The sequence below is a fragment of the Elgaria multicarinata genome, chromosome 3 (genome assembly GCF_023053635.1).
Source record: "Elgaria multicarinata webbii isolate HBS135686 ecotype San Diego chromosome 3, rElgMul1.1.pri, whole genome shotgun sequence".
NCBI classification, from domain to species: Eukaryota; Metazoa; Chordata; class Lepidosauria; order Squamata; family Anguidae; genus Elgaria; species Elgaria multicarinata.
The window spans coordinates 115534102-115558617 of NC_086173.1; the positions used below are offsets into that span (position 1 = coordinate 115534102).

A 24516-nucleotide genomic window follows, 5' to 3' on the forward strand; every position below is an offset into this window, starting at 1 on the left:
GAGACACCGCTCGGAAGGCGCCCGGCCTTCAGGCCTCTCCCTCGGCGGGAACGGGGCTAAGCTTCGATAAGCCCGCAGAAGGCGCCTCTCCTCAGGAGAGAGGAAGGAGGGCGCGGGATCCCCGTCCGCAGCCACCTGCAGAGTCACTGAGCGGACTGCGCCGACAGAGCTTCCACCGGCCTTCGTCAGGCGACCCGCTTCCCTGCCTGGGGGGTCCTTGCGCCGATAACCCATTCTTCAGCCGGCGCCGCCAGGCAGAAGCGCCCCCCCTCCCCTCTCCTCCCCGCATCCCGCTTCAGTGATAAGTAACCTGCATTGCTTGAGACCATCCTAGCGCGATCTCAGCACTTCTTCCATCCGCTGTCCCCCATCTGGGCGACCAACCAAGCTGCTGTCAATTTCCCCTCTCCTTGAGAAGACCACCTCATTCAATGGCTGGGATACGTTTCCGGATCTATTGACCCTTAGGTTTATGGAGAATAAAACTTGCATTTCCTTAATGATCAAATTCGTGATTCACTTGGCTCTTTGAATATTCTAGTCTGGGCCTGTGCTGGCTGTTGAGCAGGAGAGCCTGCTTGTTAGTTGGGCAGCCTCCCATTCCTTACTGTGCATTGATCTGTGAAGAAGATGAACCATGGACTTATCCCTGGATCAGTTAAACTGATTTTGTTACAAAGGCTTCCTGGTCATTCTCCAGTTCTTGCTCCAGTCTTGTAAATCAATCTTATCTTCTGTTTCCCACTCCCTGAATCTTCCATTGTTTCTCTCTATTGAGGAAAAATCTTAGGCAGTGTTTACGGAAGAGAACCGATTACATCCCAAACAAGTATTTGTGAATGAGTCATCCACTTGGATTTATAGTCATCCCCACCTTAATTTAACAAGATCTGTTTCTCTTCTGAGTTGTCAGATGCTTGTTCGTATTACTGAGAAAGATGGATTAAAGTGGAACTTCTTAGACTTGGTACAGGCCTTATTACAGGAAACAATGGGTCTTTTTTACTGGATTATTGCCAATATTAGTTCACACACTGAAGGTATGAGTTGTTAGATCTCACTTGCAGGTAATGTTTGTCCTGCTTTAATGTGAAGTGCTGTGGGAATTTTGCTTATCAACTGTGGAGGGTGGCTTGGATCAAGAAGAGTTTCTCTTCTTTCCTGCTTGGTGTGGCACCACATATCTATCCTCAATGCCTTCAGCCTTGGCTATCTTCACTTGCCGCCCGAACTCTCACCCATTTCAAGAGCGTCATGTCTACTTGGATGAGCCTGTTAAAATTGGTCGCTCAGTGGCTCGATGTCGACCAGCTCAGAATAATGCTACTTTTGACTGTAAGGTCTTGTCGAGGAACCATGCACTTGTCTGGTTTGACCACAAGACAGGAAAGGTAAGTCATTTTACATTCCTCAAGAGAAGTACCATGAGCTTCATGTTGTATTATTTTGATCAGTGTTTGGCTTTGCTAAGTCTTTGTAAATTGAAACTGACCTGTAGTTGTCCAACAAAATAATAATGTGACTGCACTTGAAGCAAATTACGTTTTTCCTTGCTGATGGTATCTTTCCCAAGATTATGGATGAGTAGAAATGCTTTATCAGATTATAGCACTTAATAGTGCTTTGTGAGCAAAGTGTGTTACAACACTACCTTAACACAGTATTTTGTGATGTGTGGACAGTACCTATTCGCTGATTCAACAAGTCTTTTTTGACGTTGAGTCTGCACCTAAGGTGGAAATTGATTTTCGCTTCCATTACCAAAGTTCTTATTGGTCCACTGGATGATAATTGTTTGAAACTGGCCATTGTCTTGTAAAAAATAACATTACAGCTAGTTACCACTTGTCATGTGAAGAAATGCAGTACTTCAGTGAACTAGCTCTGAATATTCAGAAACCATAATAACTTAAGTCTCAAACTGTTTATTGCATGCAAATGAATGTTTTACTGAAAGTTGTTCTACATAGTTACTATCTGGCCCCCAGAGTATAGTTAGCTGCATCTAAAGCAATATGTCTGTATTTGGTTTGTGTGGCTTATTTGGTATGTATATATTTTGGCAAGAATATTTCAGCTTTGACAATAGTTTAATTTTAAGCAGCTGACACATAAATATGGATAGAGCTGTTCTAGCTGTTGTGATTTGTCTTGGTACAGTATTGAGCTCTGTACAATGGGTTGGATCCAGACTAAGTTAGTAGCATCAAAATCAATTAATGTGAAAAGTTAGTCATGACTAACTTAAGACTCATTGATTTTTTTAATGAAACCTAAGTGCAGTTAACTTGGTCTGGATCAAACCCATTGTAAAGTTAGTTGTGCTTACGTTCAATTGAAATCAATGGGTCATAAGTTGTTCATGACTAACTTTTCACATTGATTTTTTTTAAAAAATCAGGCTGTTAAAACCAGGGCAAAAGTTAGTATAATACCTAATATTTTCACATGGATGTCATTGGGACCTAAATATGACTAATTTAGTCGGGATCCAACCTAATGACCCTGTTCAGATGACACACTAAGCCATGGTGGTTAAGCATTTTGAGCTAGACATTATAGCTTAGTGTGTTGTGTGAACCATGACTTAAGCGTATTGTGTGAACCATTCATAACCATTGTGGCTACATAACTACGATTTAAATGAGCTCATTAACCATCTGCTGCAAATCATGTCTTAGCATGTTGTCTGAACAGGCCCAATGCTTCTTCTATGATAACTATGAAATGAGGGGATTCAATTTATTTTAATTGCATATGTTTTTTCACAAGTAGGTGCATATACGTTATTAGCTAGATTATGACATCTCAACCTATATTAGGCCTTTTTAGTAAGGACAGCTGCTTGGAGGCTTTGTAGTGCTTACATTTGTCCAGCAGGGACTGAACTGTGACACACCAACCAATTTTGTATTCAAACTTTCTTACAAATGAAACATTGATTTAAGTAGTAGTTTCCATAACTAAGAAAAACTGATATACTTTTGATATGCTCTCATGTGTTTACTCTTAAAATTATTTATGACTTTTTCATTTTGGTATACTGTAAGTATCTCTAGTTAAGACTGCTAGTTAATATATTAGCAAAACTACCACCTGACTGCTTCATTTGGCATGGTATAGGCATGATAAGAATGTTTATTTTATGTACTATATATTTTGCAATAACAAAACACGATGGGACAAGCTCAGAGGTGAATATCATAAGTTGTAACATGAATTTCATATGACTTTAATTTAGATTAATGGTTATATATTGAAATGAAAATTATGTATTTCAAAATGTGGAGACTAATTTCCTTTCTTACTGCAGTGTAAAGTTTTTTATTTTATTTTATTTATTATTGCATTAATATCCTGCCCTTTTTCCTCCAAGGAACCCAAGGCAGCGTACGTAATCCTCCTCCACTCCATTTTATCCTCACAACAACAACCCTGTGAGGTACATTGGGCTGAGAGTCTGACTGGCCCAAAGTCACCCAGTGGGTTTCCATGGCCGCATGAGGAATAGAACCCGGATCTTCTGACTCCCAGTCCAACATTTTAGCCACTGATCCGCTCTGGCTTCTCACACCACACTGGCTTCTCTGGCTTCTGGTTCAGTTCTCAGCAGTCTCTCTACTCCAATGCAGAAACACCATCTTTCTTGCTTGATAGAGTGGGCTGAAACAGCCTTATAGTGCAATCTTATATATGTCTACTCAGAAGCAGGCCCCACTGAGTCCAGTGGGACTTACCCAGTTTAGTATGTATAGGATTGCAACCTAAAATATTGATTCAGCATGCTGAGTAGTAGTACATGGCACAAGTCATACTACTGTTATGCCTTATGTCAGAATTTCTCCATGCTTTGTAAGAAAAATTGCTGTTAATTATTGATTATTATTTTATAAATCATCTCCTAAGACGAATCAATGTGACAGGCCACCTGTGTGGTAGCAGAAATTGAAAACAGACAGATACTTTTATCTACAATGGCTAGATATAAGCTTTAGAAACACATTTTAAAGGCTTTTTAATTTGTCTTGGTATGTGGGTAGTTAACCTTTGAACTCAGGAATTACCGGTGAGAGTTTTGCAACTAAACACTCAGGAAGCCCATTTACTTCTTTGAGCTGCTTCTTCTTACCCAACACTCCTGCAGATGCTGTTACTGCATGTTGTTGTTGTTGTTGTTATTATTATTATTATTATATCTATTTGTATCCCGCCTTTTGCCCAATACTGGGCCTCAAGGTGGCCTTGCAAAATTTAAAACATATACATTTTAAAACCTATGAAAAATATATATACAAAAGTTAAAAATATATTAAATATATTACAATATTAAAACATTAAACATTTAAAATACACGTCAGTTTTACAAGTCCTTAATGTAGATGGAGGCCCAGATTATTTGCCAAAGGCCTGCTGGAAGAAAGACGTTTTTGCCTGCTTATGAAAGCACATCAAGGAGGGAGCCGGTCTAGCTTTCCCAGGAAGTTACCCTTATCTTGCTGTCTGTCCCAGGTGTCTGTCCTTGTTTGCACTGTGTAGCTGTGATAGAGCTCCACCTGCATTCTCCATTACACTGTCCTGTTCGTTGTAGTGCAGTATTATGAAGCTCAGAATTCTTTTTCACTGTCCAGTCTCAGAGCCAGTATCTATCAGAGCATTTGCCAGAACGTTGCCCTGTCTTAAAACAGAGCTGATGGGCTGGAGGCAAGCTATTCGTTGAGCTGGGAAGTGAAGACAGTTAGGCAGGAAAAGGGGGGTATTTGTGTGCTTGCTCATTTTGAGCATCATGTTGTTCAGTCTGAGGAACTAAACAGTGACCTGTTTCGCAAGACACTGTAGCTTAATTTACTGCATTGTGTTGGGTTCCATATTTGCATGGCGCCCAGCTTGTCATGCCATGTCATGCAAACCCAAGCGGTAGGGGTTGTTTGAGAGTTAGATAACCCTCAAATAACCTATGACACAATGTGACATCCCCAGTGTGTCATGTGAACTAGGTCATCGACTGCAGTGTTCCACGACCATGTGGAACCCTATTGGCCCCCTTCTGTCACATGATCCCTTCAGAGCTAGTAATTGCAGAATGATCCTCTGGTCAGCTGAAGTGGTGGCACTGAAATGCAGCAAAAACCATGCCATGAAGCCTTTTCTTATGTAGCCTCTTTTCATGTTCTTCTTCGGACAAGTCACCATGGTGGTGCAGAGTGTAAGGTCTTTTTTGCCAAAATCCCCACTTCAAGACCCCTGTAACTTTAAATGGGGAGTTTGTGCAGCTTGTCTCACTACTGCTAATGTGGCAATTGAATTTTGTCTTGTATTTATTAGAACCAGGTTTCTTAAAGAGAATTGTAAATTGCTTGGGATAAATGTCAAATAATAAAGTTAGTCTAGCAGGCCCAACATGTGAGGAATCTGGTCTTTGTTAAGTTCAGAAAAGTTGTATATTTTACAAAACCCATCCATGCAACTTGGTTGTCTTATTAGTAGTTGGAATAAACCCATAATAGGAATAAGTGTGTGAGGAAACAGGCAACTTTTGACTTCTAGATATAAGCCTTTTGAAACAAGTGCAGACAAACCTCATTTTGGTGGTTGGCAGTCTGTGGGTTGGTTAGCCCCCTCCATGTCCCTGCCATTGCTTATGTTTGATGGGACTAGTGTGGGCTATGCAATGTGCACACTTTGTTGTGGAAGAAAGGTGTTGTGGGGAGGGAGATCTGGATATCTGCCTCTCAGTGACCCTTGCTGCACTTCTATTTATATACTGTAGTGCTCATCAAAGAGCGAAGGAAGTCTGAAGAAGTCCAATATAGCATGTATACCTGTGTATAGCTTAGGTGACCTGTAGCCCACTGCTCATTACCATGATTGTAGTGATCCTGTAATGCCACTTATCAACTAATAAAACATTACATTGTGTGTATCCCACCTAGAACACTTAAACACAGTAAATGAGCACATGGTCATTGCTCTGTTGTGTCAGTCTCATGTCAAAGCTTGTGAAGGGTAAATCCACCTAAGAGAAGGTCATCATGTAGTATGAACATTTATCACTACAAAATATTTAGAAGATGATCTTTTGGGTGTTCAGTATTAAAGGAAAAAGTACTATGCAATATAGTAAAAGTCATAAACAGAACAAGGGAACTTTATAATACATCAATTAAAAAATCAAGCTAACACACCTCATGGCAAAAGGTCAGTAGATTACCTAAGTTTTTTGTCAGTATTTTTCCATTAGGGGAAGGCAAGGCACTGAAATAGCAGAGTTTGATGTTAATACAATTACTTGGGTTAATGAAGTTCAAAGATTTGATACTATGAAGCGTTCCTCTAATGTTATGAGGCATTTCCCCCTCCAGACATTGAACCTTTTCAGTTAAGAGGCAGTCAGGTTCATGATTTACAGAGGGAATGCTCCAGTTGGAAGAATTAAATCTCTTTACATAATTTATGTTGTGAGGAGAGAATTGTGCCTGTCACAAATTTAAAATAAACTTCACAGTTAAAATATTTTATTTTAAAATCCAAAAGAGAAAGGATACCAGTAGTTAATAGCTGAGAGATGTTACTTTCTACTGATCAGGATTTTCCTGCAGTGATACCAAATGTAGTCACTGCTGCAGAGGTAATACTGTAATTGTTGGAGCTGATCCAGTACAGTCACAAACCCTCAGTTCTTCTGAACTGGGACCACTTCAGTACTTAATGAAATTATATGAGCACCTTTTAATGCTTTTTGATTTTGGTTTCAAATGGACAAAAGCCATATTTTTCATTAAGTTAATGTTAACCCGGATACTTAAGGTAGTATTTCAAGGCTATCATTTGCTAGTTTTTAAAACGGGGTGCAGAACTTCTTTCAACTCAGAGGCCAAATTTCATTTTGGAGAATTTATTTATTTATTACATTTTATATACCGTCCAATAGCCGAAGCTCTCTAGGCGGTTTACAAAAGTTAAAAGCTTTTGGGGGGGCATGTTCAGATGTTGGGCAGGACTGAAGGCAAAAGGGAGTGGGGCCAAAATACAAAAAAATACCAGCATATGTTATATTAAAAGCTCTTACTGCCAGTAACTCAGCCTTAGGATAGTAATTTCAAACTTCTAGAATCAGGGAAAAACTGTGCAAAAAAAGCTGAAACAATTGGTGGGTGGTTGAATGGGGTGGAGCAGTCTGAAAACCCCGGGAGGGTCGCAGGTTCTGCACCCGTGCTTTAAAATGACTAGTAAAAACACAGTAACTCTAGAATTGATGTATTGCAGATGAGAAGAGGTCAGTCTTTTGAATTATGATTGTAATTGAATATATTAATTATCTGGGGGGGGGGTGACTTAAAGCTAAGTGAGACTTGCAACAAAGTTTTGCTCTTCTGCAGGATTCTAGCCAGCTGTGCCCTTTTCCAGTATATTTTATTCCACTTCTGTTCCCCCTCCTCAGGTTTTTGTTTTTTTCTTCCAACAGACACTTAATATTCAGTGTCTGCTGAGAAGGTTCAACCCTCCTTGGGCTGTTTTTCATTCATTTTTCTTTTTTCCTCTTAGTTTTTTGGTTTTTTCTTTTTGGTAGGGGGAGATTATGTTTCTGCAGACCTTGCAGACTTTTTGTTCTTCTGAAAAGCTTGGGGTTTCCCAGATCATGGTAATACCTTGGCCTTGTTTCTTAGTAGTCCTGTTGACTACATAGCCACCAGCACTAACACACCTGAGTTTGCTATGATTGAGGATATCTATTGTTTTGAGTTAATTAAATCCAGCTAGTCTGACAGTCATCTATAGCTTTAATGAACAGTAGTTGGTAATACCTAAATTTACAAATAACATGAACTATAATCATTCAGGGAAATGTTCAAGGAAATGATAGCTGTTGAAGGCATTTGTTCATTGTGAAGCAAGGAAACTGGACTCTACAAATAGACTTGTGGAATCTTGTAATAGTGTTTCTAACATTACATTTTTATCTTGCTCAATTCTGCTAACTTCATATATTATTTATGTAGTGTTTTTAGTATACAGAGTGCTATTGCTAGTTTGAGCTAGCACCCTGTTTTCTATCTATGCTTGGGGAGTTGAGTTTGATGGTACAATGTCAGAATTGAATCAGTATAACTGACTTGAGGCGAGCCAGTGAGTGAAATGCAATTTCAACATAGATGTCCTATGTCCCAGTCCAGCAATCCCTTAGAAAAGGAGATGTTAAAATGTGCTTTACACAGCTTAAGGTGATACTACTTTTTAGACTTGCTTTATTTACTACTTTCATAATATAGCAGGTATTTCATAATGATGCTGCCAAGTCACAGTTGTCTTCAAATTCTAGATTACTTCATTGTCTTCAACGGGCAGCAGTTCTTTCTACACTTTGAAGGAAAAAAGAGTTTCAGTTTAGAACTTTTTCTTCCTCCATGATGTGGAAAGAACCTGAAGTCAGGAAGACATTGTGAGTATAACCGTTAAGACTCAATTGTAAGCATTTGAGGCACAGAATGTTTAGATGTCAGTTGATAAAAGGGGGAGGAATGGAAAGCAATGGGTGAGAAGAAAATGACCTGTTCCAGCCTCTAAGAGCTGATAATTAAATATCTTGGTGGTGAAGAGAGTAGGGTTGGAGGAATGCATGCCAAAAGTTAAACAGCAAACCTGCACCTCACAGGAATTTTTTCAAGAGGAAAGAAAGGGAAAACGCCATTTCTCCTTTTCTCATACTTTAGACCTTAACTCTCCAGTAATAACATACTTAGATTTGATGCTGATCCTAAATTACACTAAAAGCAAACGAACATACAAGGAGATGGAGAAGGCCCACTGGGGAAGAGGGTAGGAGTAAAGCTAATTTGGAGGTGAGTTCAGCCCCTTGAACAACCTGAACAAGACACAAAGGTGAAATAGATCAAGACTGGCTACTGCGATTAAAAGGATTTTTAAAAAAATAGTATTGGTTTTCTTAGGGTAGTGCAGATTGGGGGAGAGAGAAAGCTAGATTTGGAATGATCTTCCACTTTCATGTAAAAAAGTATTACTTAGATCTGCTGTACAGCATAGAGACCTTTTAAAGTAACCATTTCCTCAAAAATTAGGGAGGCAACATTAAATGGGACAATATACTAGTGATGGACATATCTTAAATTCCTTCACATATACAAAATCTTCTCACAATGTTGTAAGCAAGATTGCAATATACAAAGCTAATTCTGTAATGTGATGGACGTGTGGGGTTATCTTTAGATTTGGGGCACAGATCTATCAAGCAACTAGAAAAATAACTGGAGAATTTTTAATCCTCATTCTGGGGAGTTCCTACTAAGTTTTTTCCTCCCTGAAGAGCTGAAAAATGTAGTGTACAAAGATTTTACCTCACTCACTAATACTGTTTGTATGGAAACTGCCTGCCAATGGAAAAGCTGCAGACTTTTCTGACTTCACTTCTTGCGGTAAAATCCATCATTGCACGAGTGGAGGGCAAGCTTGTACTACAGATCTTTTCCTTCTTCCTTTCCCCCCTACATTACCTGTACTCCCCCAAAAGACCCTCTAGATGGCTGTTGGGGGCATGCACAACATTGTAAACTGTATTACTGGGCTGCATTGGGAGGGGCAATTGCCTGAAATTGGGCAATTGAATCTTGCACCACGCATGCATGGTTCCCCATATCAGGAGTTCCCCCTCCCTCTGCAGCCTATTAAATCACAGGTTATAATATTCTGTTGGTCCCCCAGCAGGTCCATTTTGGCATCTGGATGCCATGAGGTACAAGGGGCTGTCATTGGAAGAGAAAACTGTCTAACTACCGACCTGTCTCTTTTGTTGCCTTTTGTTTCAAAGATCCTGGAGCGTGTGGTCTACTCTCGTTGTCTTGACTTTCTTTCTAGTAACTCTGCTCTGGATCCTTTTCAATCTGGATTCCATCCTTTGCATTCCACTGAAACAGCCCTTACTAAGATCACCAATGATCTCCTTACTGCCAAGTCTAAAGGCCTTTATTCCGTTCTTATTCTCCTTGATTTAACTGCAGCCTTTGACACGGTTGATCATGATCTTCTCTTGGATTCCCTTCATGACCTTGGACTTTGTGGCTCTGTCTATAACTGGTTTGCCTCCTATCTAGCGGGTCGCTCTTTCAGCGTGTTGGCTAATGGCAGCTCGTCTTCCTCCTTTCCCCTTTCAGTAGGGGTTCCGCAAGGCTCGGTGCTTGGCCCGTTGTTGTTTTCTTTATACATGTTGCCCTTGGGTAAGCTTATTCAATCTCATGGCCTCCAATACCATCTGTATGCCGATGATACACAATTATATCTCTCATATCCGGAACTTTCTCCTGATGTTCACGATCGTATCTCGGCATGTCTTTCAGATGCCTCAGCTTGGCTGCTTCATCGTCGTTTGAAATTTAATATGGCAAAGACTGAACTGCTTGTTTTTCCTCCTAAACCTTCTCCTCATCTCTCATTCTCTCTTACTGTCAATGATGTCACGCTTACTCCGGTCAAGAAAGCTCGTAGTCTTGGCTTTATATTTGATTCCTCGCTCTCCTTTATTCCTCATATTGAGGCAGTAGCTAAATCCTGTCGTTTTTTCCTGTATAATATTGCCAGGATTCGATCATTTTTGTCTGTCTCTTCTGCCAAGATGCTTGTTCATGCACTGGCCATTTCTCGGTTGGACTACTGCAACCTTCTTCTCTCTGGCCTTCCTTCTTCTCACATCAGTCCGTTGGTTTCTGTCCACCACTCTGCCGCTAAGATCATCTTCTTGGCTCGCCGCTCTGACCATGTTACTCCACTTCTGAAATCTCTTCACTGGCTTCCAATTCACTTCAGAATCCAATATAAACTTCTCCTGTTGACCTTCAAAGCTTTTCACGGTCTAGCTCCTTCCTATCTCTCCTCTCTCATCTCACACTATTGCCCCACTCGTGCTCTTCGCTCCTCTGACGCCATGTTTCTCACCTGCCCAAGGGTCTCTACTTCCCTTGCTCGGCTTCGTCCATTTTCTTCTGCTGCCCCTTACGCCTGGAACGCTCTTCCAGAACATCTGAGATCCACAAGTTCAATCGCAGCTTTTAAAGCTCAGCTAAAAACTTTTCTTTTTCCTAAAGCTTTTAAAACTTGATGCTGTTTGGACTTTATACTGTTAGTTTTACCCTACCCTGTGCCTGTTTACCCTACCCAGTGCCTGTTTGCATTCTCTTCTCCTTATTGCTTTACTATGATTTTAATAGAATGTAAGCCTATGCGGCAGGGTCTTGCTATTTACTGTTTTACTCTGTACAGCACCATGTACATAGATGGTGCTATATAAATAAATAAATAATAATAATAATAATAATAAAACTGGGACATCTCCCTCATGGATTCATATCAGCATTCTGTAAATATACTTGGGTATTTTGGGATTACACTTCTACTTACCACAGATTGTAGCTTTGATCCTTGCCATGTTCTGAAAATAACACAGTGAGCTGTATATGAATTATGGTTCTAGTTCTAAGTGTGTAAAGAGTTTCGTATGAAATCTGGAAATCCATGGGATTTTGATGAGATGCTTCAAATAATTTGAATGGTGTAGCTTTATTTACATTTATCATTATTGTTCACCAAGATACATAAGGTATGCAGGAATTCATTAGATTGGGGAGTTTAATATAGGATATTAAAAACATAAATGCGTTATCCTTAATCTATAAGATTAGATTTTATTTTGTTTCATTAGTAAAATTGTCAATAGCAATTGCAAAACAAATCTCCTCAAGGAGCAGTGGTCTTTTTGAGGGAGTTCTGCTGGCATTTCAACAATGGCTGAGACTTTGTCCTTTAAAATTTTTGAAGCTATATGTATGTTGACATTTGCAACTTTGACTACATATATTCTTTCTTACTTTTCATAAAGCTGTAAAATGGTCCCTTTATACAATTCACTGATAATAACGAAAACAGTATGCTGGAAAATTTTAAAATAGGGAATGGGGCATTCCATGGATTGTAAAATTGGAATATGTGTGAGAAATGAATTAATTGGGTCAAGAGGTGGTAAAGAGAGGTGATGATATTATGCACTGGTTGAGATAGATCATAACCACAGTTACTATATTATTATTATTATTATTACATTTCTATACCACCCCATAACCGTAGCTCTCTGGGCAGTTTAGATAATATACAAAAACATGCAACATATACAGAAACATACATCTAAAAACAACTATAAACAACTATAAAAACAGATCCAGGATTGATGAAGCTTGTCACATATTGTTAAATGCCTGGGAAAAGAGAAACGTTTTAACCTGGCGCTGAAAAGATAGCAATGTTGGCACCAGGTGAGCCTTGTTGGGGAGATTATTCCAAAATTGGGGGGGCACCACAGAGAAGGCCCTCTCCCTTGTTGCTGTCTTCCGGGCCTTCCTCGGAGTAAGCACCCGGAGAAGGACCTTAAATGTTGAAAGTGTATGGGTAGGTTCATGTTGGAAAAAGCATTTCGTCATGTATTGTAGTCCCGAACCATGTAAGGATTTGTAGGTTAGAACTAGCACCTTGAATCGGGTTCGGAAATGTACAGGCAGGCAATGGAAGCGGGCCAGAGTCGGTCTTATATGCTTGAACCTTCTGGTCCCTGTTATCAATCTGGCCACTGCATTTTACACAAGCTGCAGCTTCTGAACCATCTTCAAAGGCAGCCCCACGTAGAGTGCATTGCAGTAATCTAACTTGGAGGTTACTAGAGCATAGACAACTGAAGCCAGGTTATCCTTGTCCAGATAAGGGTGTAGCTGGGCCACCAACCAAAGTTGGTAGAAGGAACTCAGTGCTACCTAGGCTACTTGACTCTTAAGTGACAGAGATGGTTCCAGGAGAACCCCCACCCTCCATCTGGTCAGAAGAACCACCCACTAACAGCATCTCAGTCTTGTCTGAATTGAGTTTCAGTTTATTAGCTCTCATCCAGTCCATTGTCCCAGCCAGGCACCTGTTCAGCACATCCACAGCCTCACATGATGAAGATGAGAAGGAGAAATAGAGCTGTGTGTCATCAGCATACTGATGACAATGCACTGCAACACTCCAGATGACTGCGTTCAATGGTTTCATGACTCCTGTGAAACCTCCTACTGGTGGATCCACAGGGCTGAGCAGTGTCCTCCAAGCACTACCTTCTGGAGACAACCCTCCAACTAGGAGTGGAACCACTGCAATGCAGTATCTCCCACTCCTAACTCAAGATAGTCATCCCAGAAGGTTACCATGGTCGATGGTATCGAAAGCCACTAAGAGATCAAGGAGAATCAACAGAGTCCCCCCCCCCCCCGACATTGATCATCATACAGGGCAACCAAGGCTGTTTCCATTCCAGTACCTATCTAGATCCATACATCCAAACAGTTAGAATGTTTTTTTTTTAATGTTTTAACAATGTATATTATATTTTAATTCAGTTTTATGTATTTTATCGTTTACTGTTGTTCTCCACCTTGATCAAAATGGAGAGGCGGGTAAGAAATAAGATGATGATGATTTCAATCTGGCTTCAGACCTGGTTATGGGACAGAAACAGCTTTGGTTGGGTAACTTGACAGGAGTAGTGTGTCCCTGTTGGTACTGCTGGAGCTCTCAGTAGCATTCAATACAGTTGACTGTGGTATCCTTCTGGGATGTCTCGTTGGGATGGGACTTGGAGGCACTGTTTTACAGTGGCTCCATTCCTTCCTGGAGGGATGGACCCAGAAGGTGGTGCAGGGAGACTTCTGTTCAACTCCTTGGCCGTTGGTCTGTGGAGTCCCTCAGGGTTCTGTTTTATTCCCCATGCTATTTAACATATACATGAAACTGTTGAGAGAGGTTGTCCGGTGTTTTGGGGTGCTGTGCCACCAGTATGCTGATGACACCCAACTCTTCTCCTTTCCACCCGATTCCAAGGAAGCTGTTTCAGCGCTAAACCGGTGTCTGTCGGTAGTAATGGACTGGATGAGAGCAAACAAATTGAAGCTTAATCCAGACAACTTAGAGGTGCTCCTGGTAGGCTGCAAGGCAGATCAGGGAACAGGGATTCAGCTTGTGCTGGATGGGGTTACACTCCCCTGAAGACACAGGTTTGTAGCTTGAGTGTACTCCTGGATTCAGCCCTGAGCCTGGATGCCCAGGTTTCGGTGGTGGCCAGGAGTGCATTTGCACAGTTAAAGCTAGTGTGCCAGCTGCACCCATTCCTAGAGATGTCTGACCTGGCCATGTGGGGCTGCCTTTAAAGAGTGTTTGGAAACTTCAGCTGGTTCAAAGAGATGCAGTCAGAGTGTTGAGCGCAGCTGGTTACAGGGAGCATACAACTCCCCTTTTAAAACAGCTCCACTGGCTTCTATTCTGTTTCTGGGCACAATTCAAAGCGCTGGTTATGACCTATAAAGCCCTATACAGCTCAGGTCCAGGTTATCTGAAAGACCATATTCTCCCTTGTGAGCCTGCCCATCTTCTGAGATCTTCAGGGAAGGCGCTTCTCTTGGTCCCACCACCGTCACAGACACACCTGGTGGGAACGTGGGATACAGCCTTCTCGGTAGCTGCCCCAGAGCTCTGGAACTCCCTTCCCAGGGAAGCTAGACTGGCTCCCTCCTGGTGTGTTTCCGGAGGCAGGTTAAAACTTTTTTGTTCTGGCTGGCCTTTGGGGAATAGTCTGGATCTCTGTTAATGCACTGATTATATATTGGATTTTTAAAATTGTTCATATTTTAAATGTTTTTAAATGTTTTAATATTGTAGCTTGTTTAATTATTTTAATTTTTGTATATCTCTATTTGTTTTAACTGTACATGTTTTAATTTGTAAAGCAGCCTTGAGTCCCAGTTTTGGGGAAAAGGTGGGAAATTATTATTATTATTAATAATAATAATAGAAAATACCAGGCCTGAAACCTCATTCAGTGGAACTATCTGTCCTTTCCTCCACATTGCAGTCCCTCCACATGCCCGAAATCTGTTCTGATGGTTCCTCTAGCCCTCTGGAACAGATTCAGGGAGCATACAGGGCTTCAGAAGGGGAGAGGAAATTTGTTTCGCCAGTGGTTTCCCTTCCTCTGATCGAATGACATCAATACTTTAAAAAATCTTCAATTTATATTAAATGTATACGAAATGAAAACTTTAATATATTACATTAAAATACTATGTAATTTCTGTAAATTGAATATTTAACCACGTTGATCCAATATGCATTTGCCAATTAAGTATCTTCAGTGGCCCAGAAACTCTTGCAGTAGAGGTGCCCTTTTGGGTTTATGGGCAGCCCTCCCGTTTTCATCAGTTTCCTGTTGGATCCCTCCTTTCCATTTACCTGATGGCATTGTATTAGGCCATGCCATGTCTTTTCTTCTGCTTGCCAGACATGGGTACAGAGTGTGCTCAAGTAAACTTCAGTGTGTGTTGTATTTGTTTGTACCTTTTGGCAGCTTCAGATTAATCCTTATTTGCAGAGGCTCACTTTCATAAAGTATGAGAATCCCTGGTTGACACATTTGTAATCAGAGGAGTTGTTGCACATTCTAGGTTGCAGAATATTTTAAAAAATGCCTTATCACTTCCTCATTTTAACTCAGTGCTTACTAAATACCTACCAAGTTAGGTGCTTAAGTAGGGAGTTCCTTCTTCATACAAAGGAATTAGAAAGCTCAAATTCAAGCTCAACATTTCAGTATTCTGGTAATGTTGTCTTTTCTAATACATTTCAGAAGATGTATGTATAATGTGTTGGTATGGAAATGTGTGTGTAGCATAATTCAGTGTATGTGATTTATAACCAAAATGTAGACAAACTGCTGGTAATATAACTTAAAGGCCTATGTATGTTTACTCAGCAGTAAATTTCACTATGTTCTGTGAGGCTTACTCACTTGTAAAGTGTTGCAGCCAACGTGACACTGTTGACATGACTGCCTTATATATCTAATAACAGCTGATCTCTAAATATGCTTCCTAACACATTCTATAGTAATTGTGCTTAGAGATTCTCTTTGAAATGCATGTTAATCTTTTGAACCAGGCACAAATATTTTTCAATGGGAATATCTACTGAAGTCTCCAAACAGTTATAAGTCCATAGTCCATCTCTTCTAAATTATACTTTCATAATAGATAACATAAATGTTGGGACCCAGTTTTATATTTTTTTTAGCTTTTGTGTATTATAGTAACATCTTCTGGATTGCATATTCCTAAATGAAATTGTTTTGACTATTGTATTCTTCATTCTTAAAAGAAAAGCATCTGATTAGTTTATAATATTACAAAGTACCTTTTTTAAGATTCAAAAGCTTAACTTCAGATGTACTTGTTTTAAAAATAGAATTTAAATTCATTATTCAATATGAGTCAACAGTTACAAAATGCTTTTTGCTCCATCTAAAAATAAGTTGTACTTGTGCTATAATTCCGTGGCTGTCTCTAGTGACAGGTATAATTTGCATACATTTTGATGTGAGAATTTGCTTGAAACCTGAATAGCTTCAAAAGTGTAGGAGCATGGTACAACAAAGGAAAGAATGAAAAGAGAAACATATGACTTAAATAAACTGATCTTTAATATATATGAATTATTTTAGAAGGAACTATCTTTTATTGCATAAGTACCATTTTAGGGGGAAATCAGATTGGTTATTCTTAGGAAATTAGTTTTGTTGCATTATGACTGAGCAGTGTGCTATAATGTTCTTTCATTATAATGTACATATATATTTATGTCCAGTTATTTACAAGCTAAGCAAACAAATTTATTATTATTATATATTAAACATGGTGAATTGTATAAAGCAAAACAATATTTCACAGCTTTAAAGTTATTGTAAACTTTCTGAATATTAATCTAAGATTTTTATTAATAACATTAGTTCCAGAATTGTATTTAATGTATGCAGACTGGCATATAGATAATATAAATTTGTATTATATTGTAAAACATTTGCTGTCTTCACTTTTCTTCCTGGAGAGTTACATAACAGAAATTTGATTAGTGCCCATAATATAATTGGTTGGATTCAGACTTAATGGGTTTTACTATAAATATGATTATATATGGATCCAACCAGATTTTACAGGTTTTGTTTGTATCTCCTCAAAACTATGTAACTTGATGGATAATTCAAAAGATGGGCTATCTATTCATTTAGAAGCTAAATCTAAATCTTGTTTTTTCTTCAGATATTTAGTTTTTTGTTCAAATCTCACTGAAAAATTGCAAAAACATCATTACTAAGTTTAATACATGTATATCTGAAGATACTCACTAGTCCTTTCATTATATTTCTAACGGAAACTTTGCTATTGAAGCAATAAAACCTGAATCAGCTTGATTAACAGCTATTTAAAGTAATACTTCTACACGGGATACACTAAGGTGGTTAAGATATAGGCTGTGTTTGCATGTCACAGGAAACCAGTTTTTTTTTTAAAAAAAAATCCTGGGCTACCAAGAACAATCCAGCATACTAGTTCACATGGCTCAATTGCTCCTGTTTGATTCCTCCTGCCAGTGGAAGTAGCAATAAAACCTGAATCAGCTTGATTAACAGCTATTTAAAGTAATACTTCTACACGGGATACACTAAGGTGGTTAAGATATAGGCTGTGTTTGCATGTCACAGGAAACCAGTTTTTTTTTAAAAAAAAAATCCTGGGCTACCAAGAACAATCCATCATTCTAGTTCACATGGCTCAATTGCTCCTGTTTGATTCCTCCTGCCAGTGGAAGTAGCTAAACAACCCAGGGACACTCCATCCCTGGTTTATTTACCAGGTCACCTAAACCTCAAACTCTGGCTTTTCTCTCCCTCGACAAGCCAGAGTCGATACCCAGGGTTTAATGGATGAAGTATTCCTCAGCTGCTTCCAGAGGTGGAAGGAGCCAAGCGGGAGTTATTGAGCTATGTGAAATAGCATGCTGGCTTGTTCACTGTGACCCACAGTTTTTAAAAAAAACCTGGATTGTTGTGACGTGTAAATAGAGCCATAATGCTAAATCATGGTTTTGTGCTTGTGAATGAGTGCTGTGAGCTCTATGATTTCCTCTTTCACTTTTGAATTATTGGCAAAACATAACTTTCCTGAAGAATATAGTTGGCTTACAAACCAGAGTTGCAAACTTGGTTCAGATTGTATCTTGCAATCAAAGTTTGCACCTTGAGGGCAAACAATGGCTTCCACAAACCATACTGTTCCTGCATTAAATGTTGTTTCTTTTATTACATTCCTATACTATCCAATAGCTAAAGTTCTCTGGCGGTTCACAAATGTAGTTGCAAACTATCATTTCCCTGCTAAATCAGGTGAGAGAGAAATTAGACCATGGTAATGGTGAAGAGGGATTGTGTAAACACTGGGTTCGTTTATGTAAATACACCTAAATGAACTTGTAATAATAATAGTTGGGTTAATAAAAATTTGTCATCAATGGTCCTAAAAGTAGGACCTTCAAAAAAAAAAAGTTGTAGTGTACAATATTTTTTGATGACAAATGTTTCACGATAAGCAATGGTGGGTTAAATAGTTAACAGTTGATTATTGTATTGTCGGGACTTTTTCACACCACAGTTGGTTATTTGGCTGAAATAACCACACAAATAACCAATGCTGTGCAGGGTTTTTTGAACAACTGTTGGTTATCGTGTGGTGTGTCGGGAACCGTTGACTATTTCAGCGCACACAGTTGGTTATTTTCGGAGACTACAGAGTCCCCTGGCAAGAGTGACCAAAGCAGCAGCTGCTGCTCTAGTCCAGCTGGCAGAACTCGCAATGGCTGATGGGATATCAGCGAGAGGTCTGAGGGAGGGAGAGAGGGTGGGTGATGTATCAGTCAAACACAACATTGACCAATAGATAACACAGGCCTTAATCCACACCACTCGATAATCAACCAATGGAGTCGACTATTAACCCACCATTGACTATTGTGATTGACTATTGTGTTGTTTGAACACAGTCTTAGTCTTACTTTCAGTCAGGTTTGTTTGAGTGTTAGTGCAGTTAATTAGTCCAGTTATCCCCTCTGAGTGAATTAACTCCAGGCACAGAGATTGAAATATGTTTCCTGCTGAAGATCTCTGAATCTTTGACTCATTTATGGGTGCAGCACTGTTATAAGTGGCAAAATATGCTTAAATTGCTCGTGTAAAATCTTTCAAATCAACAAAGTTATTTCATTTGATGTATTACTGCAATATATTATTACACATATATTATTACACAGTATGAATAGAACCTAAAAAATCAATGGCTATCATTGAACAAAAGTCATTGAAATGAAAGAACTTCTATTTAAGTCCCGTTCATTCATATGAAATTTACTTCTGACATAACTCTTTTCTAGAGTGTGCCCCAGATGTGGATTGTCTCACAATCCAGATATACTGCCAAATAAAGATAATATAGTTCTCTGACAGAACTCTGACAGAGCCTAATCCTATGCATGTTTACTCAGACGTAGGTCCAACTGTGTTCTTTGGGACTTACTAGTAAATGGATATAGGATTATAGGCTTAGAATGAGGGTGCAGTTGCACCATGTCCTGCCTTGTTGGTCCCTGGCTGATGGGTGGTTGGCCACTGTGTGAACTGAGTGCTGGACTAGATGGACCCTTGATCTGATCCAGCGTGGTACTTCTTATGTTCTTATGGTAATTGTTGATTTTGATTATACGGATTTCATTAAGGCCCTGTTAAGGGCAAACTGCGGATAAAATTACCTGTGCTTCATAATTATTGTAATTTTAGTTGAAACTAATGCAATGGCTCCAAACTTAGTCATACTTAAAATAGACCCACTAAAATCAACTGGACTTCTTAGTCATGACAAAGTATAACTAAGTTTGGATCCAACCCACTATTTTTTGAATTGTTGTGCAAACGTTTTGAGATATATGAGATTGTTCACTTATATGTATGGTCCAGCAAAATGTAAGTGCTTTTGAGACCCTTTGATTTCAGTGAAAGAGTTAAGCATGTGCTTAATCTCTTCCATAAGTCATATGTTGAATTAAAACGTGTTTGGTTTGGCTGGATAGTGCCCATAGAGTATGTGTGAACACATCAAATGTAAATTCATGGAAGACATAACTGACTGTAGAAATAACAGTTCTCTGTAATCTGCATTTGTGTTAACCATGGTTAGTATTTAGCTGTATTTAAAATAAAAAAGAAATAATAATAATAATAATAATAATAATAATAATAATAGCTTAAATTAGCGGAAAAAAGATTGCTTTGCCTTTCTAATGAAATGAGATATAAACAAGATTTGAATCTTTTTGTGAACTATAATGGATTTGGGGCACTTTCCAAATAATACAGAAGTCAGTGGGATATAGATTATAAGGAAAGTGTCCTTGTTTATCTTCCTAGGGTGGCCCTGTGTACCTCAATCAGGAATTGACTGCAAAGACAAGAAGATACCATTCAAATATCACTGCAGAAATATTCTTAAAATAGTTTAAGTATAATATTCTATCATATTTGTCTTTAATAAGGCTCTAGAAGAACACCCCATCAAAGTATGGGAATAATACGAAACAGAATAACTGAAGAACATGGCATTTCAAAAGCTGAATGTTGAACAAGCTCAACATAAAGCTACTTATTTTAAGAAGACTGGGGATGGTATTAACAGATTATGTCTAGAGCTATGTAAAGCACAAGCAAATGAGATGCTACAATGGCTATTTGGTACCCAAAAACGGAGACCAACATTTCGTACCTAACAGCCTAGTTGTTGTTTCTTAAAGTATAAAAATTGGTTAGGTTATTCATTTATGTAGTAGGCATATCTTTCTCCCGACACTCCCTCAAAAAATAATCTGTTTTTACTGATTCCAACTTCAAGCCATATTTATTACATTTATATACCACCCCATAGCTGAAGCTCTCTGGGCGGTTTACAAAGGTTAAAAACAGTGAACATTAAAAACAAATATACAAAAATTTTAAACCATCAAAAGCATAAAAACGATATACATATTTATATTTTTATTTATTACATGTTCTTGGATCTAATGAGCAGTACCTTTATGAAAAAGTGGATCACATGGAACTACAATAAGACGAAGGCAGATTTCCTTTAATGTCGAATATTATGTCAAGAAGCTTAAATAAATAAATATATTAAATATCCTTTCAGTTGCATGTGCCGTTGTAATTGGTTGGGGCACTTAATAGTGACAAATTGAGGATCTTCAGTTTCAAGAATGTAATCCTGTTTTGTATTGGAGAAGAGTCATCGTATTAAATTAGGAGCTAAAACAAAGGCTTAGTTGCTTGCTTGCTTTGCATCCTCCACTGCATGAAGATTTGTCTATTTATAGCAAAGCTCTGGTGAAATGGGGGTAATGAAGAACTATTTTTAAGACCCGTACTGTATGTGGCAAGGGTTAGTTGCTGCCTGTCTATTTATAAGTTTACCTATTTCTCAATCATAACTACATTTTTTCAAAATATTTTGAATGCAGTAGCTGTAAGTTTGAATGAAACATCTATAGTGCTCCTATTTAAAAACAGTTGACTACAGATGTCCGATTGCTTTAGGTTTTCAATGAACAAATGTTCCACGAAGAAGCAAGTGGCTTTCATCAGATGTCTGTTATTAGATATAATTATAACATTTATTTAGCTATATAGTTCACCAACTAGATGCACATTCCCAGATTTACCAACCTGCTCACCTTTTGAAGGAGGTAAAATAAAGGAAAAGAAAGCAGGGCTTTTCCCACATATTGAGGATTCAAAAGAGTTACTACATAATGCTTTTGAATGTGTAAATTCTTGGGGTATGATTAACTTGCTACTACAGATATTATATATCATTGATTCCCAAACTCTTGCTATAAAAGTGGCTTTGAAAAAGTAAGTCACCATAGTGGATTCTTTGCTCATTGGTGCAGGGAGTGGTAGATCCATTGCTTAATGATAGAAACTTCATTCAACATTCATTCTTCCCCCATGTAACATGTGGGCAGTGGCATCATTTTTGGTAAGGATGTGCCTGGATTCTCTCATTCAGCCTGTGATATAGCTGCCAGGCATGAGGGAATCTCAGAAGTATCAATGTTGCCCAGAAAGCATATTAACTCCACAAATACACTATATGAACATGTTAATAAGTGCTTCCCACTTCCCTAAGCAGTGAAAGGTTCCTGGAGGAGGCTTTAATTTCCTTTGCAGGTAGAAGAGAGTACACAAGATCTATGACATCCTCATGATATTAGCTTTATTTACAGATATCCAGAGGAGAGTGGAAGTGCCTCCCAAAGGGTTGCATCAAGTGGTAGCATGAGTGGAAGGCAGCTTGTACATCTGTTACTTCTCTTTCCCCTCCCTAGTTATGTGGGTTTTCTGGAAATGTTTCCTATGCAAATTAGGTTAATTTGCATATGCAATTTGCATTTCAAAACTTTATGCTGTTCTAGTGTACTCTAATTTAGCATATTTATTTTAATTTCATTTATTAAACAAGCCAATAAATAAGTAGTTGACCTGAAATATTTGCAGAGAAAATATTAAAGCACACTTACTATGGTTTAAATGTTATATTATCTATATTTTTATTGGATTAAAAAGTAAATAAAATGGTATATACTTCCCTTACGTTGTTAAAATTTAAGAAAAAAACAGGTACTGAAAACTGTTGACACTAATAAATTTTAGCAACCCAAAGAACTGTGTATGATATTCTGACAACAACTCATCTATAACTTTGAAGCCACCAATATTGCCTAATATTGTATTTGCAATTGGCTCCTGTTCATTGTTACTGATGAACTTATGAAATGGAAAATTTTCTGTGTAAAAAAGCATTAGAAAATTTCTGTTATTTTTTTCTGTAGATATTTTCCTCCTTTAAATCATTAGCTCTGCCCAGTATAAATATCTCAAGTCATGCCTTGCAAATTCTTCCAACTGAACCCAAATAAGCTTACGTATTATTGTTTTTATTAAGAAAGCTTATATACCATCTTTCCAAAGCATTTGCTTTGTTCTGAGCCAACTTACCACATATAAAAATAATAAAATAAAATAGCAACATCCATCGTGTAAAGCATTAGAATTAAGACAGGTGTAGCGAATAAACATTGTCTAGTAATGAAGATTTGACACAAACAAAATAACCTGGCAGATCAAATGCCTGCCAAAACAAACAAGTTTTGACTAAGCAGTAAAAAGCAGAGAAGGGTCCAGACTGATTTCATGATAAGAGGCACCTGTTGAAAATAAGAAATGATTGGCTGGGCATTCATTCATGAATTTAGTTTTGCAAGCCCCCTTTTCAACCTTGGCATCTAAACATTTATAAGTCTAAACTTTTTTCTTGTCCCATCTAGAGTTGTTTAATAAATTCTACCAGTTATTCTGTATAACAGTAGATTGGGCATGTTAGGTACGGACTGACCAGAAAGGCACCAGAATAGGATTAGGGAGAGGTCTCTCTTGCATACAAACTGGAGTCCCAGGTATGTTGAAAAATCATGTCTCAAGAGTGTCTGGAGCTGATTGGCCACCATCCGCTCAAGGACCTTACTCAGGAAAGAAACATTTGCCACCAGCCTAAAGTTGTTAAGATCTTCCAGGTCCAGCAGAGATTTCTTCAGGGGTGGTTTCACCACCGCTCCTTTCAGGGAGGCCTGGACCGGTCCCTCTTGCAAGGAGGCATTAATTACCTCTCTTATGAATGTTTAAGCAATGTTAGTGTGACCATACCCACCGGAGAAGTCCGGCCTCCTCAGGGAAAAAGAAGGCCAACCGGAGTTGAGGGCAAACTCACCGGTAAAACGGGGGTGCCCGGCCCTGTGGTTCGTGTTGGCCTTCTTTTCCCTATCGGCCCTGCCTTCTCCGTGAGGAAATCGGAAGTCTCGCAAGAATTCTGGTGAGACTTCCAGGCCCAGCTGAGATCTCACGCGATCTTAGAGCTGGCTGGCTGGCTGATCTGCATTCTGTGCAGAAGCAGCAGCCAGCGCGGGAGCAGCGAGGTGCAGTGGCAGCAATAGCAGTGGCGGCTGACGACCACCACCATCACCATCACCAGCAGTACCGAAAGGTAGGTGGCTGGGAGTGCGGCTATCCTGCCCCATCTCTTCAGGTGTGGGTTGGCTCTGTTGTCCAGCTTAGGCGGCTGGGCCCTGGGCCTGAGACCACACAAGGCCCTCCGTAGGAAGAGGCAGCCAGGCCTGCCTCTGCTGGTGGTGAGGAGGGCAAATCAGGATGTGCCTGGGGGAAGCACATGTACCAAGGGCTGATTGGGGGGCTTTGGCCTGGGCCAGCTGCAGCGTGGCCATCCTCCGCCGCGAGGTCTGGCATCTTGGATTTTGCTGCTGGGGGGGCGGGGGGGCTGGGCCAGCACAGCCCGGGGTTCCCATCCCATCCCCCTCAGCCATGTGGATCATGGTGATGGTGATGATGGTGATAATGATAATGGATTATGGTAATAATGGATGGTGATGATGATGATAATGATGTTGATAATGATAAGTGATGATGATGGTGATATAATGATGGTGAATAATGGATGA

At 39.3% G+C, this 24516-nt stretch overlaps 1 protein-coding gene across 27 annotated transcripts in view; it reads left to right on the top strand.

Annotated features, from left to right (window-relative positions):
• The first annotated feature begins 651 nt into the window (after positions 1 to 651).
• The window catches only part of SLMAP (sarcolemma associated protein), a 109688-nt gene continuing 85823 nt past the window's right edge, over positions 652 to 24516 (top strand). For 5 of the 27 annotated variants that reach the window (XM_063121323.1, XM_063121314.1, XM_063121320.1 and 2 more), the window contains exon 1: positions 660 to 1391. In XM_063121323.1, coding sequence (XP_062977393.1) covers positions 1194 to 1391 — 198 coding nt within the window. In that variant the 5' untranslated portion in view covers positions 660 to 1193. Of the gene's footprint in view, positions 1392 to 24516 lie in introns of all 27 variants that reach the window. The other 22 variants (XM_063121301.1, XM_063121305.1, XM_063121304.1 and 19 more) reach the window with 14 other exon arrangements.